Raw genomic sequence first — 16,875 nt, forward strand, 5'->3', positions numbered from 1 at the left:
GAATTAGATACAAATTCAAAAACAGATTTATCTGCTGATTTGTCTAACATTAACCAATTATTCTGCCAGTCATGTTCTTTCATTCACGGGCTCGTTCAAGGTCCGTTGCCAACTGTAGACTTTAATGATACCTCTGTATTCGCGGCTAATGAACTGCTCCGGTACTCCGTGGAACTAGGTGCTGCTGACATGGACAATCCAGAAGTACAGGATCCAAATCCAAATCCGAATTCGGAAAAAGAAAAGAAAACATGCCTACAGACCTTGCAGCCCCGGTGGATACCGGATACTAGTAGGGTTGAATGTGAAACATTGATTCCTAGGTTCATGCATAAACAAGATGGATTAGATCGTTCAGTGGGTTGATATATACAAACAAGACAGCAAATCACCGCAAAACATTCCGAATCGCCGTCTCCATCCACAACTTAGTATACTGCTGGTGCAACCAAACCATATGCGGCGGCATCGGCTGCGCCTCGGCCTTCCCCAGCCCCTGGAAGAAACAGCTCTTGAGCCCAAACTCCGCCACGCCCTGGTCGGGCTTCACATCCACCGACATCTCAAACAGACCGTCGGAGGGCCGGACCTCCTTCACACGCGGGGACGCCCCGCACCGCACGACGATCCGGTTGGGTGTCTTCTCGACAACCTCGAAGTGGTCCGTGATCAGGGTGCCTGGTTCATACGTGGAGCGGCGCAGCTCGGAGCGGGACCAGAGTTGGTTGGCGGTTTCGGGGCCTTGATATTTGCGGGCGAGGTAGGCGCGTTGAAATGCGTAGCCTAGACGTTGTTAGCTTTGCTGCTTTGCATGGGTGAATGCTAATGTGCAGGTGTCTGTGGACATACCCCAGCCGCTCCAGACTCCGGCGCAGAAGGCCTCGACTAGCTTTCCCTTCTTTTCGAGCAGGGTGGGATCAATGTCTGATAAGGGGACTCTGCGGATGCAGAGATCGTGGGTGGTGGGATTGCGCAGGGGATTGAGGGCGTTGAAGCGGGCGGAGTGGAAGATGCGATCGGATAGAGGGAGCGGCACAAAGACGTCGTCGCGCGTGTACCAGAAGAACCCGCCGACCGTGGCGGCGCCTCCGATGGTGGTTAGCTTGAGGAAGCGGCCGAAGATACCCATTTTGCTATCGATTCAATTGATGGAAAGTGAACCAAGCAGAGGACGGACGAGGATGGATGGAAGAAGCGGGATGAGGGGACAGAGTTGAAGGGGAAGTGATCGCTTGGAGCACGAGACTCCACCGGACCAACTCCGATGACAGCTACACTACACATCGCTTGTCCATTTCACCGTAGAAACAAAAGGATGGCGAGGCTGAGCTCGTTCAATTTCTTATAGATATCCAGTATCAATAATACAATGCTGTCCGTCAGTTCATATCTCTCTACTCATAGGTGTGGTAGAGGTATGCTGCAGTCATCTCCAATTCAATGATGTCATTGTTTGTGCCATCTACGGATAGCTTCAGCTCCACCGATATCTACGGTCACAACTGATGGAATCATGTCAACGGCAGGATTATCCATATCCCGAATTGATATTCTATCTACCAAATACCCGGAATGAACCTCGCCGTCCTGGCATGCCACCCCTCCCACTCCCTCCCAAATTTCTCCCGCAGCATCCTCTCCTCATCCCTTACCCTCACCCCTACTACCATTACAGCTACCGTCCCCAACGCCCCTACCACCGTCATGCCCCATCCACCAAGCCTCTCAATCACATCCTTGCTCAATAAGCACGCTCCTACCGCCCCATCCCACCGACAAAACAGACCCGCACACCCCAGCCCCACCAGAGCAAGCCCCGTATAACTCGGATGCTGGACATATGTATATACACCGTTCGTAACCAATCGGTCCGGCACCGACAGATAAAACGTGAAATTTCGACCTAGCCCTCCAAACGCTGAGAGTCGGATGGCGGAGCCGGATGCGATGGCTAGGAGGGAGAGAAGTACCGTCGGACTCCAGGTAAGGGTCTCTAGGTTGAGATTCTCGGGATGAGGGCAGATGGCGGACAGAATGCCGGTAGTGGAATTTGGTGGGTAGAAGAGGGCGATGAGCGCATGGTAAGCGCTGATGAGAACGACAGCGCGGCTTGCGTTGATGGCAACGTTGCCTGTGATAATACGGATGCGGTCGGTCTCGTAGGGGGATCGTTGGGTTGTGGTTGGAGGTGTTGCGCAGATGGAGGTGAGGTAGCCTGATAGTAGGATGGAGAGTGATAGGGTAAAAGAGGGGAATGAGGGCATCTTTTCTGCGAGTACGAGTGATTGCTGAGGGTGGAATGATAAGATGAAATGACTGAAAGAGATAGTTAAATAGCAGCCGTGGATCAACACAGCAAGCAATGGACTCTATAGCTCTGTCTGCTTGCGGAAACCTTCTTGGTTGCCACTTGGGAAGTAAATCATTTTCATGGATAGAACGTGAAGTCATCTCCTGCAGTCATTGTCGGTGAGTATTGGTTATACCGAGGTCGGACAAGTCCACTTATTGTCTCGAATCTCATGTTGCGGATACCATAGTCTATCCATGTGAAAGACCAGGAATAGTAATGGATCTGGGATACACTATAATTAAATAAAGCACAGAATTATGGTTCCTAGATGATCATGAACCAGAGGGGAAGACTCTAGATCCACTGCCTGACCCCGCATTGGGGTACCTCCTACGGTACTACCCGGATGAGACTCCAGCTCAACCAGACCCAAACAAAACACCATCATCAAGTCTCTAACGCAACTCCATCTCTGAAGAACGACAATGTCCCACGCACCAGAAGGAAACGTCCGCTTCAACGCCGAAGCCTCCAGCTGGGACCTTAACCCCTCCGTACAGGAAGCCACCCGCCTGGCCTACGAAACCCTCCACCCCCTCATCACGACTCTATCAAATGGCGAGCAAACCCTCGACGTCCTCGAAGTCGGCTGCGGCACAGGTCTGCTCACCCTCCGCATCGCGCCGCACGTCAAGCACATCGTCGCCATAGACCCCTCAGAGGGCATGATCGAAATGCTGAACGCGAAGCTCTCCGACCCAAACGCCCCAAAGAACATCACGCCAATCTGCCACTTACTCACAAACCCAGAGGATCCAGTCCTGCCCCCGGCTTCCGCAACCGAGTCTACAGGCCCCGGCACAGGCGCGAGGCGGAAATTCGACCTCATCCTCTCCCATCTCGTCATGCATCATGTCCCCGACCTCCGGCAGTTCCTGAGCACGCTGCGCGGCTGTCTCAAGTCCGGCGGTCGGGTTTGCCTAACTGATTTCGAGGACTTTGGGCCGCAGGCGCGGTTGTTCCATCCCAAGGATAAGCTTGCGGGGGTGGAGAGGCATGGGATTCCGCGCGGGTGGATGGAGGATCTCATGCGGGAGGTGGGCTTCGCCGAGGTCAAGGTGTCGGTTGGGTGGACGATGGATAAGGAAGTGGAGGATTGGGAGGATGGCAGGCGGGAGATGATGAATTTTCCATTTCTGGTGTGTGAGGGTGTATGTCCATGACTTTGTCCATTTCTTTAGCCTTGCCTCGTTGCAGTCTTACAGATATTTTAAGTGGCATTGACTGAGCCACGATCACTTGTTGGTACTCCGTAAGCAGCTGAGGTGTAAGGCTGGGTGCGAGGCATCCCACTCTGTACATATGACGGATCTACTAAGCACTACCAATTGGTAATCTCATCTTGTTCAGCTCGAGTTTCCGGCCCTCCTTTGCAAGCGGAAGGCTTCATGTGCTGCGCTCATCCGGCGGTGTGATTTGTTGCGCCGGGAGCACGATCTGCGCCACGCATCAGCAGTTCGCAGCGCGTCGAACTTTAAGGGGCGTGCTGAATCCTGTGAAGGACAGCTGTTCAGCTACGCTTTGCCTTTATCTGAGTAACATGTAACTAATAGATCAGATTTTCTGCCATTGCCCATATTGTACCACTACTTGAGTATTGGAGGGATGCAAAGAGTTTCCACTGTTCGCGAACCGCATCACCGACGCTACTGAGATCAACACGAAAGATCGACAAACACCTTCCATAAATCCCTATCATAAAGTAAAGATTGACATTTGGCCTCCACTCGACCGCCAAATCAAATCTGACGTACGCCAACCCCGGTGCAAACCTACAAAATGGTTCGCCGTGGCCGCCTGATGGCCATGCACAAGGCTGATCCTGCGCAATGAGGCCCTTCCCCTATAAGCTGAGCGTGGTCGTTCACGGGGCCATTGCTTCAGATGAGCCGATTCCTATATATTCGTAGATCCTGCCTTCAGACAGAAATTCCCAACTACAGTCGATACCCTTGTAGTGTTTTATGTGCAATAAAGTCCGACCGACATGACGGACAAGGACTCCGAATTCGGGCCTGACGCGCCCACGCGAGAGCTCGTCCTGTGTTTCGATGGCACGGGAAACACTTTTCGTGCAGACGGCGGCGAGAGTAACATCCTCAAGATGTTTCGGATGTTAGATCGTACCAAGGAGAATCGATGTATGTACTGCCCTTCACCCAAATAATTGAAGTTGTGCTAACGGGCATAGACTGCTACTACCAACGTACGTATATTGCCAAGGATCAGTGACAGCAACTAATCTGGCGCAGCTGGCATTGGATCAGACATAACGCCAGGCTCGGTCGCTCATGCCGTCCTGCGCCGCAGCGGCAAGTCATGGACTCCAAAGGCCTTTGACCTTGCGCTTGCGACCTCGTTCGATCAGCATGTTATTCGAGGCTACCGCTTCCTTGCGCGCCGATGGGTCCCAGGCGCCAAGATCTACCTCTTTGGTTTCTCTCGAGGCGCGTACACGGCTCGATTCCTGAACGAGATGCTCGATTATATCGGCCTCCTCTCGGCGGACAACGAGGAACTGATCCCCTTCGTCTGGGAGGCCTTCACGCAGTGGAAATTCTCCGACGGCGAGGATATACAGGAGCGGTTGGGTGCAATGCGATGCCTGAGCGTGAGCCGGGACACCATGTGTCGACCCGTGGGGCAAGTCCACTTCTTGGGCTTGTTTGATACGGTCAACAGTGTGGCCGAGTTTAACAGGGAGAGCAGCACGCGACCGAGCCCGAGGATTATGAGACACGCCCTCAGTATTGATGAGCGGAGGATCAAATTCCAGCCCGTACTCTTCGAGAGCAAGCTCGGCACGGGATCACCGGACATGAAGCAAAGCGTTAGGGACTGGAAGAAGGGACCCGACAACATTTACAACTCGGACAACAGCAGTGAATCCTCAGAGCTCGAGGCCGACTTTGAGGAGGTGTGGTTCGCCGGAAACCATGGCGACGTTGGGGGAGGCTGGCCGAGCAAGACCTGGCCCGCAAGTCAGATCCCTCTGACCTGGATGGTCCAGGAAGCCATCAAGGCGGGGCTTACGTTCGAAAGCGACAAACTTGAGAAGCTCGGCTGTCAATATCCAGCAACAATTGAAAACGGTCAGGACATCGTACGCCAGGCTGAACGTGCTCAGATCCACGATTCCCTCGACTATGATAGTGGGAGACCAGCCGAGGCTTTCTTCTGGAGACTTCTGGAGTGGATCCCCTTCAAACGACCAAATATCACGCCGGATGGTTCAGTCCGCATGACTCGATGGCCGGCAAGAGGTTCGCGAAGGCCGCTCCCCAAAGATGCCAAAATTCACGGCAGCGTCATTCAACGGTTGCGAACCGACCCAAGCTACCGACCGTACAATCTGGGCCTTGGAAACAAGCCAAATGAGATGGACAAGGCGGAAGAAGACCGGAATATTGGCGAATGGAGGCAGATTGAGAACGACGGCTTGCGTGACTATTGGATCAAGGTTTAGTTTGCATGCTCCTTTCATTTAACCTCGTTTTCCTGTGTACTGCAGATACGCCCCGAATTCAGACCGCAGGTATTTGAGTATCTTCGCTGTTAAACCACCTGTGCCATCAACTAACACTCTGGTCTATTCTCTTTTGATTCATCGGTCTCTGTCCTTAAAGTAGGACCCTTGCGTGTATCACTGAACATTGCTCTTCCAGACTTCGAGTTCCCGCGCTCATCGACCCTCGCTAACAACGCGAGGCTACTAACAGACAACAGCTCCGAGATATTCGTGCTTCCATCACGGGCGAGTGCGCCAGTGGCACCATAGTCACGCAAAATCCTGTCAATCTTCTCGCCTCTTCCCGTGGCGTTAAGTATATGAGCCACGGAACAGTGAAGCTGAAGTAATTCAGGGGACGGTAAAGGATAGCGTCCGTCATGGCATACAAGGTTGACAATGCCACTTTTTGGAAGATGATGCCTTAAATTTCTGGTACAACCACGGAATGTCTTCAACCGATACTGATTCAGGGTGTCCGTTGGTTCCAGCGTCAGACTGAACCGTCCGAACGGTTTGTGGATCAAGTTTGACAACATCATGGCATTTGTCAATGAGTTAATCTCACCGTAGTAGAAGTTGAGCCTCGACCGAATGCTTGGAAAATAACGGAACATATTCGCCCAAACTGCTATCATCCGCTGGCGCTCAGCATCGTTCTGGAATTTCGCAATGGCGAAAGGTATAATATGGGCTGTCTCGAGATCTGCCGTGTCCTCGTCGGGATACTTGTCTTCTTGATTGATGTCGTACTCGCCAGAGATTACGCATTTGTTGCCATCTCTCCGTAGTGCATCATCTCGGAGCTGTTGCTGTTGCGCACGTGTCATGGACTTGTCTGTTATAGCAGCAAGACTCTCTAGCGAGTCTTCCAAGCCAATTCGCGGCGAAGGCGTAACCTCCGCTGTCTTATCCCCAGCAACCTTCAGGGGGGTCAGGAGGCCAGTGATTATGCTCTGTGCAAGTTGCTTTAACTTGCCCTGCGCTCCAGCCTGAACTATGTCTTGCGCAAGGTTGTGTCTCCCGTCAGCAGGTAGGTACCTAAAAGTCTCGCGGAGGACGTGCACCGCGTCATCGGTAGTATCTGAGGGCTCATAGCCGCGGAGTATCGCTTGGGCATCATATGGCATTTCTGTAAATATCACAGTATCTGTTTCTGAGATGGCTGTCGACAAATCAGATTCGTCAATGTCCTGACTGGACGCCGTCCGTATTTCGTCAGCCATTTTAGGGGAGAAGTAATACAAGGATCTAACGGAGAAGGACGACGCTGTTCTCAGTTGAAGTTTAGATAGTGACAACGACAATAATGCATTAAATAGGTTTTCTCTGCGCTAACACAGACTGAATGATTCAATTTGGTAACTGGAAAAAGGTGCGTTGATGTAGTGAAATAGTGGTTGTCGGGGATGGTGTTGATAAGCGATAAGCAAAAAAGTACTGCTTCCGGATAAACTAGCTCCCGCCCGCTTCCGGCCCCACCCCGGCCTGACTTCCTTTGTCGCTGGGTCCGAGTTGCCGTGGGTGCCTGACCTGCCTTTGGTAATTTTGCCATCACTCTTATCAATGACGTACTGTCATGCACTTATTGCTTTCGATGATTTTGATTGTATCCTTGATGATATTATTATGGTAGGTTGGATAGATACAGAAGGTGTGTGAAAAAAAAAACAACAACAAAAGGGAAATAAAAGTCATTGAGTCGTAAATCATCAATGGGGCAGTTTGCGATGACTAAGCATGTTTGCACTGTTTGTATTGCCATCCGCCAACATTTATCCCTGAAAGCACAATTTTCGAGTATGGGTATCAATGAGAAAATTTAAACGCCAGGGACTAGGGATGCAAATAGGAGATGCAGTAACAGGAAAGGGGAAGGCAGATGACAAACAACAGAGACAGATGAACTTGGGGGGGGGGGGGGGGTCGTCCACGAATGTTTTTCCCCCTTTACCGTCCATGAGTCGTAAAGGAGGGGGAGAGGAAGCAAGCTGGTTCAGGCCACCGTTTAGTTTTCTTGGCTAGTCAAGCGGTCAATGATCTTGTTCTGGCGCTCGATGGTTATATTGAGAGCTTCAATCTTCGACTCAAGGTCCGCAACGTGGCGCTTTAGGATATCGATCTCCTTTTCTTTGTCTCGCAATGCCTTGCGGTGGCGTCTTTCTGTTTCCATAACTTCATCGCGGTGGATGGCGTCACTATCGTGGAGCAGGGCCTTAAAGCGCAAGGCTTCGTTCTCTGCCGCCTCAACTCGACGGGTGGCGGTTGTCGTTGGTGGGTTTCGCGTCTGTAGTCCCAGCACTGACTCATCACGTAAGGCTGCGGCAATAGCTCGGGCACGCGTACTGTCGTTCAGTTCGTCTATTTCGTTCTTGACAAACCGTCCATTGCCTATGCGTTGGTCTTTACGGGCTTTGATTGCTCTCTTTCGTAGAGCCCCTCGGCAATTGTACCACTCCGGGTGCTGAAGCTGTGCCAGGCGGCTCCTCCACCTTTCGATGTTGGATGCGAGATACTCCTCGGGAACCAGGAAATTACCAGCATCATCCTGCTGGAAGATGACCCGAAAGTAAGGTTCTTTAATCTTTCCGTCCGAGTTCCAATATCGTGTGTATCGTTTACGGAAGGCGGGTGGCTGTTGTGCAATCTGGATAATATCCTTGTCCGTGAGAATCTTTGTTGCTGCATTCGGATCCAACGGCATCGTTGCAATACGTGAGACCTGTCTTCTTTTTCCTTTCTTTGTCTGTTGGTCCGGTTCAAGCATCTCGGGTGCGTCAAAGAAGGACTCCGAGGAAACTGAGTCACGGTCCATACTGTCGGATGGGTTTCTTTGGGCCCTGAGTTGGTCTCGCTGATTCTCCAAGCGTTCAAAGCGAGTGCGGAAGCGTTCGGATGCATTCATTCCATGATGTTCAGCGGCCAAGTCCTCAAGACGGTTGAGTTCCCGGTTGACATCTTCGAGGTTGTCTATGTCGAAAGGTTCTGGGGTCTTCAGGATCTGAGAGAGATTAACTCCCTGGCTCGAGCTGCTGGCCATACTCTCATCCTCCTGATCTGCCATGGTTTCTCAGGCTAGGAATGAGTATGCTGGTATCGGAACGCTGGAATCAGGCCACAGCGAAGGAGTAGAGATATGGAAGGCGTGTGATGAGGAGAGAATCATATGATGGGAGGTGAGAGAGAAGGACGAAGAGTGAGGGTGAGGTGAAAGATGAGCACAAGGTGAGGGGTGGAGGTGATTCGAGGACGCAGTGAATGCTCAGAGCCGCGACCCGGGATGGTGCGAAGTGAATGGTCAGGCAAAATAGCGGCCTGCCCGCAGGTCGATAGTTCTACCCTTCCATATACCGACCTCCTCTTGGTCGACGAGGGTAATGTTATGATGAGCCCTCTTTGCCTCCTTTGCTAGTCGTCTCGCCTCTCGGTTTAAGGGGTAGTAGCTATGGCCAGTTTTCTGTCTTCTGGATCTAAGTCGACTCCTGCCCATGTGAACCTGCATTGATCGATATACAGGTCCACATCCTCCCCAGACCTTCCGGAGAACGTGGGTTGACTCGACATGGCTTTACAGTGCTGAGTGGCGATTAGGAGTATATCGTCCTCGGAGAGAATCTTCGTGGCGGCATTCGTGTCCAGTTGCATCGTAGGTGTCTTCGACAATTGTGTCCTTCCCTTACGGGACATTGGTTGCTTGCGTGATGGACCCGTGTGCGCATCCTCAAAGGACATATCACTGTACTCACAAGCCATACTGGAGGTTGACATTGGCCGACTGGCGGTCAGTTGCTGGTGGGTGGGACCAGGTCCCCCGCCATTAGGAGACTCAGAGGACTCCTTGGTCATAGACACATCGGAGTTGGACGCACTGACAGCAGGCTTTTTGATGATGGCCTCAAGAGAAGCCTCAAGAGCATCCATAAAGTCAGGAGGATGCTTACCGTCGTTGAGTTCGCGCTCTAAAGTCTCTTTCTGGTTCACGAACATGGGCCACCGATTGATACCCCAGGTAATACTCCTGCACTGGTTCTGTGATTCAGGTATGCCGGCTTTGACGGAAGTAGAGTCTGATACCCGAAACCTTTCGTCTCCCAGTCCTGCTGTTCCGAATAAACAGAGGCCAACTCCCTTCGTTTGTCCCGGGCCGGTTGACCTCCAGTTAAACGTTCATAAGAACACAGTCTCCCGCGGAACTCGCACTCAGCACATGGCTGCAGCCCATTACAGGCCTTTTTCAGGCGGGCACAAGCATCGCACGCGTGCTTATGTTTACCTCCAGAATCCGCCTTGGGAATCTCCTGTCCTGATTGCAGACGTCTGGCGCACGTAGCCCAGTGTCGTCGAAGAACATCCCTGAGGTACAACATGTTAGTTGCATAGTAATCGCGGCACGCATGAGCCCTGCCTTACCCGCGACTATACGTAGAGCTGCAGAATTGGCATCGGTATTGTTTAGGTGGTTTATCTAAGGCAATCAGTCAAGCGTTGATGCATTTTGCGTGCCGCTTACGGATGAGTAGATGGCGCTTGAGGTGGTCACTGCGGTGAAACGTGAAGGAACAGATTTCACATCTCAAATGACGACCACCGAGGGAGCCTGTACTCATATTTTGCTCTATTTTCGGTTACCGGTGCTGGTGTGTATCTTGCATATGCTGTCTACACGGGCATAATAAGTTGATGGTTGATGTGCCGAAAAGATATCTGGTATTCTGGTTGCCTACGCCGAGGCCGAGGTGTGGGACATTAATCATCACCGACGGCATTCCCCCGCAAAGGTTGATGATTGATCCGTGAATTCGGCCGATGATCGACATAGTTTCGAATTCGATGACAACCACGACATGGGCTCGATTTAGTAATGGGAGTCAGTCACTGTATTGGTGGCAATGTTCACTCACACATCTCAACTGGATGGTTAATATTGTATTTCTTCAAACGATCAGTCTCTCCCCAACATCGTACACCAGTTGCTAAGTGAAAAGTCACGTGGTTTGTCTGATATTGGGATTGCAACCAGCGGCAGTGCTCCATCTCAACACATTCGTTCCGGAAACTTGTGGGGATAATGCTTCAAATATTTAATTTTACAAATCAGAGACGGAGAAGACCCGAAAAATGTGACTGCTTTGCGTCCTCTTTGAGCTTCTCAAACAGGAGAAGGCGGCTTTTATGTCCAGAATCCAGATATCCCAGAATACCTGGTACGATAGATCATGTATAACTCTTCAAAATCGAGATTAACTTCCACAGATCAAAAGCCTATGATTGGATGTGTCATAATTCCCAATCCTCCACCAAGAATTCACTCCGTATCCGTCGGGATCCCCCAACGACTAGCAGCGTGAATGCCGCCAGCTGACGATCAGTATGGTACCCGAGGTTCTGGTGAATGTGGTTGTATGCCGTCCAGTTCATGAATCGGATACTTCATCCTCCGACCCTCAGGGCAGGTATAAATTCCTCTTTAAAGGATACGGCTGGTGTTGCTCGACTCCGAAGGCTGTATTCAATCCAACCCAAAACTTAACATCACCACATTGAGGAAATATTCCTTTCAGATTTCTTTACCACAAGATGACCAGCGTCCAACAATACTTCAATAACTGGCCAAATGATGAAGGGGTACGTGTAAATGCACGGTTAAACCTGACGAGCGGTTGCTGACTGGTACGCTCCCTAGTTCGATGCCAACTATGAGGAACGTCAACCAGTTGAACTCTCCTTGACTGGTCATATCCCTGCCTACGCGGCAGGCGTTCTCTATCGCACGGGTCCAGGGAAGTATACAGTTGACACAGAGAACGGAGACACCTTCAAGATATCCCACTGGTTTGACGGCTTCAGCCAGACCCATCGATTCCAAATCTTGGCTCCAGATGAGTCCCATCCGTCCACGCGCGTATTTTACAACTCCCGTTTCTCGACAGATCTGTTGATCGAGGAAGTGAGGAAGACCGGCTCCTTGGAGAAGCTCAGCTTTGCCCAAAAGCGGGATCCCTGCAAGACTGTCTTCCACAAAGTGCAAACATCTTATGACCCGGCGAATGAACCATCCTTTCACAACATTGGAGTAACGCTGTCTGTCAACATGCCTGGTCTCGGTCTTGAGACCAATGACCGCTGGACGAAAGCTTCCGGAATCAAGACTCTGTATGCAAAGACTGATGCCAGTCACTACAAGCAAATTGATCCGGAGACTCTCGAGCCCATTGGACTCGCTGCGCAGAAGGATCTGCATCCTGATCTAACCGGCCCATTGTCGGCGGCCCATGCAAGATCCGACCCAGTCACAGGGAACGTATATAACTTCAACCTAGCTTTCGGTCCTGAAGGATCCATCTACCGCGTCTTCTGTGTGTCTGCTTCAACGGGCACCACGTCGATTCTGGCCCAATTCCCTGGAACCCCGGCATACCTGCATTCGCTGTTGATAACGGAAGACTACGTGATCCTCTGTGTGTGGAACTCGCACATCAATCCAGCAAAGTTCAAGGATTCTTTCGTGGAAGCCATTCAACCGTTTGACGCTTCGAAACCCGCAACATGGTACGTCGTCGACCGCAAGGGCAGCCGAGGGCTCCTCGCGACGTACAAAAGCCGCTCCTTTTTCTGCTTCCACACCATCAACGCATGGCAGGAACCTTCCGCCGATGATCCCAACCAAACCGACATCGTGGCCGAACTGGTCATATTCGATGATCTCACCATCATCAAGAGATCCTTCTACGAGAACATGCTTTCTTCGTCTCCCAGCGCAAAGGCCTTTGTCAAGGAAAAGCCGGATGGGTGTCGTTCAGCGCTGACTAGCTTCCGGCTTGCGGGTATTCCTTCGGCTCCAACATCAGAGGTCCAAGAGGCGTCCATCAACTGGACCGCATGCACGGGCTATGCTCCCGAGCTGCCTACCATGAACCCGAGATATGTCACGCAGAAGCATCGGTACACCTACGCCGTGACTGACCGCGACGAGTCGACTTTCTTCGATGGCATCATGAAATACGACAGCGTGGCCCAAGAGACTACTGTCTGGAAGCAGCATGGACAGTCGCCTGGAGAACCAATATTTGTCGCTGATCCTGCGAGCACTAACGAGGATGATGGCGTCCTTTTGAGTGTTGTGCTGGATGGGAAGACCGGGAAAAGCTGCTTGCTCTGTCTGGATGCGCGCGATATGTCTGAGCTGGGTAGAGCGCATCTCAACGGACCGGTAGGCTTTGGCTTTCATGGCCAGCATGTTCCTGCGAGTGAAGGGCTGCCCACGGGGGATTATTAGACCATAACTCTCTTGCTTCCGAGATCCTACTCCGGATGACCCTCTGTCCCTGCCGTTTCCGGCTCGTGTACTTCCTTTGCTTGCAATGTATATTGGATTTCTGAATCAATTGTATTTGGTAGTAATCAGGTAAGTTCGTGCGACGAATTCCCTGGCTCCTTAAGCGACACTCTACGTCATCAATACCACAAGACTGCTGATACCCGCCTGCTGCCTAAGTTATCTGACTCCTCTCTCCATCTCCTATATTTCGCTTCTCTCCCAACACCAAAACGCCACACGCCTCGCCAAAATGGACAGGCTACCCCAGGACATAGAACAAGCCGACCTGATCTTGGTATACACACCCAAGGCAGCAGCCATGCTTGTCGTCAAGTCTGCTTCAGCCAGACAAGATCCAAGCTCAAGCGCACCCTGTATTATCGTGCAGAAGGTGGACTGGCATATCCCAGGCTCCAAGGGACATTGGACCTTGAATGGACCAAACGTCTACTATGAAGACTCAGACTCAGACGAAGATGGAGACGCAGACGAGGAGGACGATGACAGGAACTGCACGGGCGAGGAGATGACCCTGGAAATGTACATTCACAAATTCAAATCCCAAGTTGAAGGTGACGATGAACCCAATGTGGTTGTCCGACCTCATGGGCGGTAAGTTCCATTCTTATTCCTCCTAGACTTCTGTCTCACTGTCGCTAGTGATGTCCTAAAGCATTACTTCTTCGGCAGCTGCCCCAATTGCGGCGTCAATGGATGGTTTTGCCGCGGCTGTCAGCAGATGTGGCCTGATCTCTTTGGTAGCTGTGGGGATGACCTGTCCTGCCCTGTCTGCCATGGGTATGATTTTGCTTGTGATGATAACATGGCTATCAGGTATCAGGAGACTCTTAAAGGGAGGCTGCGTCAGCGGCATGAGCACCAGCACGATTCCGCGTACTCAAAATCTGAGAGACGAAGCCTACAAGAGGAGATGCTGTCTTCGCTTCGGGATAGATATGAGTGGATGAACACACGAAGGGCGGAGATGGGGATGAGAAAGGAAGATGTGGATGAGTTGGTGAATGACTATAAAAAGATTTTTGCCAAGTGCTGGGGTTGGCTTGATTGATTTGCTAAACAGCGTGGCTCTGAATTTGCTCGTCTGTTAATGCGGATTGATACCTGACGGATGTTCTCGGCAGATTGCTCAAATTTGACTATTATCTCAGTTCATTCATCTATTCACTAATCTTGAGTCTATTCGCTCTACTTATTGAAACTTGTTTATTCACCTACAAAGTGACAGCTACAAACAGAAGTAGTGGATATCAGATATCAATCTTTATTATATATTCAGCCTCATCTTCCACTTTAAGTATCTTCCACCTTCCACTTTTCACCTTCCTTTCTTATCTCAACATCTTCCTTCTACTCATCATTCGGCTAGAAACAGTTTTCCGGTAGAGGCCGTGGACGACGATCGAGAATTGAAGTTCGACTTCTCTAATATTCCTGAAGAAACCCCGAGGGACGGGGCCCTAAACTCAAGTTGGAGGGCACGAAGAGGGAACTACAGGAGATTTTGAACCTTCAGGATAACCAGGAGCGGGCAGATTGGCTTCGGTCTGAAATGGTCAAACCACGGTGGACAGAGCGCTGGGACGACCATCTCAGCAAGAACGACGAGAAGGAAAGGGGGAAGGGCATTTGCGATATCCAAAACAGAATACTGAGTGGCGAGGCCCATGGCGTCCTTAAATACAGCACGGCCCGACCCTGCAAGGACGAGTCTACACGCGCTTGAGGCTGTAGGACCTCTCCGCCCTTGGTCTAATTTTCTTAGAAATTTCATATCAACAGAACACAAAGCCGGAAGTGTTGACACCGCCACTGTTCGGTCTGGCACAGGGCCATCCACAGGAGACCCTGCTCCTCAGCCATGCAGCGGTGGAAAGATTTATATTGACAGGCGGGGTCTCGCAAGAGCTAGCAGGCACAAGATTACGCAGTATTCTGCGACAGCTGATGGTCCGGCGGACTCGAATGGAAGGACGAAGTTAATCGAGAGTTTACCTTGCAATCTGAGAAGTGTATGGTTCTGATTTCGACATATTCCATATCGGCGGCGGGCTTAAATCTGGAAAAGCAGTCTCGAAATGGGCATTTCTTTTCGCCCCCAATCTCCCAAGTGTTGTAAACCAAGCAATTGGCAGAGTTTGTCGTCTTATACAAACCAAGATTGTTTTGATTTATCAGTATCTGACCGACAGTACGTTCCAATGCTGGCTTCATAAAGTGGAATGGCCAATGCCTCGTCAAACTGCACAAGGCCCACTGTGTCAATGAAACCTTCGAGAGTCCCTTGACGGAACAACACCTACCCAGTTGAAGGAATTCATCCCAGTCGCCGAGGCACAGATCGGCTGCAGGGTCTACCTGAACAGTCCATTCCTTGGTTACTCGGAAGGTACCTGTGGTCCACATGGGCGGATGCGCGTTCCGAGTGATGACCCCAACGAACTGAACTGCAATGGGTCAAGACGCGCCGGCTCTATTTAGGTCAAGAATTCATAGATCACCTCCAGGATGGCGTCTGCGGATCCGTGATCTGGAATGGCATGGAAATGTCATTGGATTCTTCCGTTATGCACCGAGTTCAGGCCACTTCCTGGACTGGTGTCTCGCTGTCGCATCTGATAATGTCATCAGACGCGGTTTTAAAATTGCAAGATAGTTGGCTCACATGGTGAAATTATTCGAAATGGGAATTATTTCAGATGATTACACTATAAACACGGGCTCCTGGTACAGTGGAAGAACATACAATAAAGAAGCTGACAAGTCTCTCACTCCATTAAGGAAACCTTCTGAATATAATGACTGGCCTTTGCTTGTTATTGAAGCTGGTCTTTCTGAATCAGAAGCATAACTACAAACTGATGCACACTGGTGGTTCTCAAATTCTGTCTACTAAGCAATATGGTCATACTCTTTCATATCCAGAGATTGCCTGAGCGCAGAGTCATCTTGAAAAACTCTATAACCTCAGACCAACCACCGCCAAAATCACGCGTGCACTACAGGCAGAGGTCGAGCGCTCTCTGCTATCTAATCATACAACTCCTCAAACAGACTCCCCAACAGCGCTAGGACCTCACTTAGAGGACAAAGAGATTATCATTACCTCAATAAGTGCTGAGAATGCTCCACTGGAGCTAGAGTATGAATCTGTTATGACCCCTAACACGATGGAAAGAAATATAACATTCACAGCTGAGGATCTTGCTGCGTGCTGCCGCCACGCCCTTCCAATAGCTTGAGCATGTCATGCCCATAAGGAATGCTAAGAATGCTTCACTTGAGGATCTTGCTGTGTGCTGCTGCAGAAGCCTGAGGGTTATTGTTACATAGTATGAATTCAAAGCTTGCTTTTTTGACAGGTATCCACATAGTAGTTTACAAGCACCTAGGCAGGCGTGAGGGCATCTGCGAGGGAGTCAGGGTAGCGGCACTCAATGATTTCGGCCCCGGCCCAAATGGGGTCATCTATGTGGGAATCTACGAGGGAATACGGGGGTTCGGTCTCTTAGCCTGTATTGCCTTTTCTGGCTTCATCCTTTCGCACTTCAGTCTGCTGTAGCCTCCTGGTGTATACTTGCACTATAACCGAAGCTGCCGAGAATTGCAATTTGAATTCATGTTCGAGTATATGGAATGAAAGTCATATCAATAACTAAGAATTTTGACAATTGAAAT

At 50.7% G+C, this 16,875-nt stretch overlaps 9 protein-coding genes across 9 annotated transcripts; 4 read left to right on the forward strand and 5 right to left on the reverse strand.

Annotated features, from left to right (window-relative positions):
• Nucleotides 1–388: 388 nt before the first annotated feature.
• Nucleotides 389–1,129, reverse strand: Asppvi_008016 (uncharacterized protein; the record flags this gene model as incomplete). Its single annotated transcript, XM_043303898.1, has 2 exons — nt 389–783; nt 850–1,129. 2 exons carry the CDS (start codon nt 1,127–1,129, stop codon nt 389–391), a joined length of 675 nt encoding a protein of 224 aa, XP_043159833.1.
• A 427-nt stretch (nt 1,130–1,556) lies between these two features.
• Asppvi_008017 (methyltransferase family protein) lies at nt 1,557–2,264 on the reverse strand (the record flags this gene model as incomplete). Its single annotated transcript, XM_043303899.1, has 1 exon — nt 1,557–2,264. The coding sequence occupies one exon, from the start codon at nt 2,262–2,264 to the stop codon at nt 1,557–1,559; it is 708 nt and encodes a 235-aa protein (XP_043159834.1).
• A 514-nt stretch (nt 2,265–2,778) lies between these two features.
• Nucleotides 2,779–3,516, forward strand: Asppvi_008018 (class I SAM-dependent methyltransferase; the record flags this gene model as incomplete). The annotated part of the gene is made up of 1 exon (XM_043303900.1): nt 2,779–3,516. One exon carries the CDS (start codon nt 2,779–2,781, stop codon nt 3,514–3,516), a length of 738 nt encoding a protein of 245 aa, XP_043159835.1.
• An 824-nt stretch (nt 3,517–4,340) lies between these two features.
• Nucleotides 4,341–5,819, forward strand: Asppvi_008019 (T6SS phospholipase effector Tle1-like catalytic domain-containing protein; the record flags this gene model as incomplete). The annotated part of the gene is made up of 2 exons (XM_043303901.1): nt 4,341–4,494; nt 4,606–5,819. The coding sequence occupies 2 exons, from the start codon at nt 4,341–4,343 to the stop codon at nt 5,817–5,819; spliced, it is 1,368 nt and encodes a 455-aa protein (XP_043159836.1).
• A 110-nt stretch (nt 5,820–5,929) lies between these two features.
• Asppvi_008020 (HNH endonuclease signature motif containing protein) lies at nt 5,930–7,087 on the reverse strand (the record flags this gene model as incomplete). Its single annotated transcript, XM_043303902.1, has 1 exon — nt 5,930–7,087. The coding sequence occupies one exon, from the start codon at nt 7,085–7,087 to the stop codon at nt 5,930–5,932; it is 1,158 nt and encodes a 385-aa protein (XP_043159837.1).
• Nucleotides 7,088–7,869: 782 nt separating this feature from the next.
• Nucleotides 7,870–8,925, reverse strand: Asppvi_008021 (uncharacterized protein; the record flags this gene model as incomplete). Its single annotated transcript, XM_043303903.1, has 1 exon — nt 7,870–8,925. The coding sequence occupies one exon, from the start codon at nt 8,923–8,925 to the stop codon at nt 7,870–7,872; it is 1,056 nt and encodes a 351-aa protein (XP_043159838.1).
• A 365-nt stretch (nt 8,926–9,290) lies between these two features.
• Asppvi_008022 (uncharacterized protein) lies at nt 9,291–10,468 on the reverse strand (the record flags this gene model as incomplete). The annotated part of the gene is made up of 4 exons (XM_043303904.1): nt 9,291–9,879; nt 9,936–10,214; nt 10,272–10,326; nt 10,372–10,468. 4 exons carry the CDS (start codon nt 10,466–10,468, stop codon nt 9,291–9,293), a joined length of 1,020 nt encoding a protein of 339 aa, XP_043159839.1.
• A 970-nt stretch (nt 10,469–11,438) lies between these two features.
• Asppvi_008023 (carotenoid oxygenase family protein) lies at nt 11,439–13,137 on the forward strand (the record flags this gene model as incomplete). The annotated part of the gene is made up of 2 exons (XM_043303905.1): nt 11,439–11,486; nt 11,545–13,137. 2 exons carry the CDS (start codon nt 11,439–11,441, stop codon nt 13,135–13,137), a joined length of 1,641 nt encoding a protein of 546 aa, XP_043159840.1.
• Nucleotides 13,138–13,429: 292 nt separating this feature from the next.
• Asppvi_008024 (uncharacterized protein) lies at nt 13,430–14,923 on the forward strand (the record flags this gene model as incomplete). The annotated part of the gene is made up of 3 exons (XM_043303906.1): nt 13,430–13,791; nt 13,840–14,193; nt 14,638–14,923. The coding sequence occupies 3 exons, from the start codon at nt 13,430–13,432 to the stop codon at nt 14,921–14,923; spliced, it is 1,002 nt and encodes a 333-aa protein (XP_043159841.1).
• Between the last annotated feature and the right edge of the window lie 1,952 nt (nt 14,924–16,875).

The sequence above is a fragment of the Aspergillus pseudoviridinutans genome, assembly GCF_018340605.1.
Source record: "Aspergillus pseudoviridinutans IFM 55266 DNA, scaffold_5, whole genome shotgun sequence".
NCBI lineage: Eukaryota > Fungi > Ascomycota > Eurotiomycetes > Eurotiales > Aspergillaceae > Aspergillus > Aspergillus pseudoviridinutans.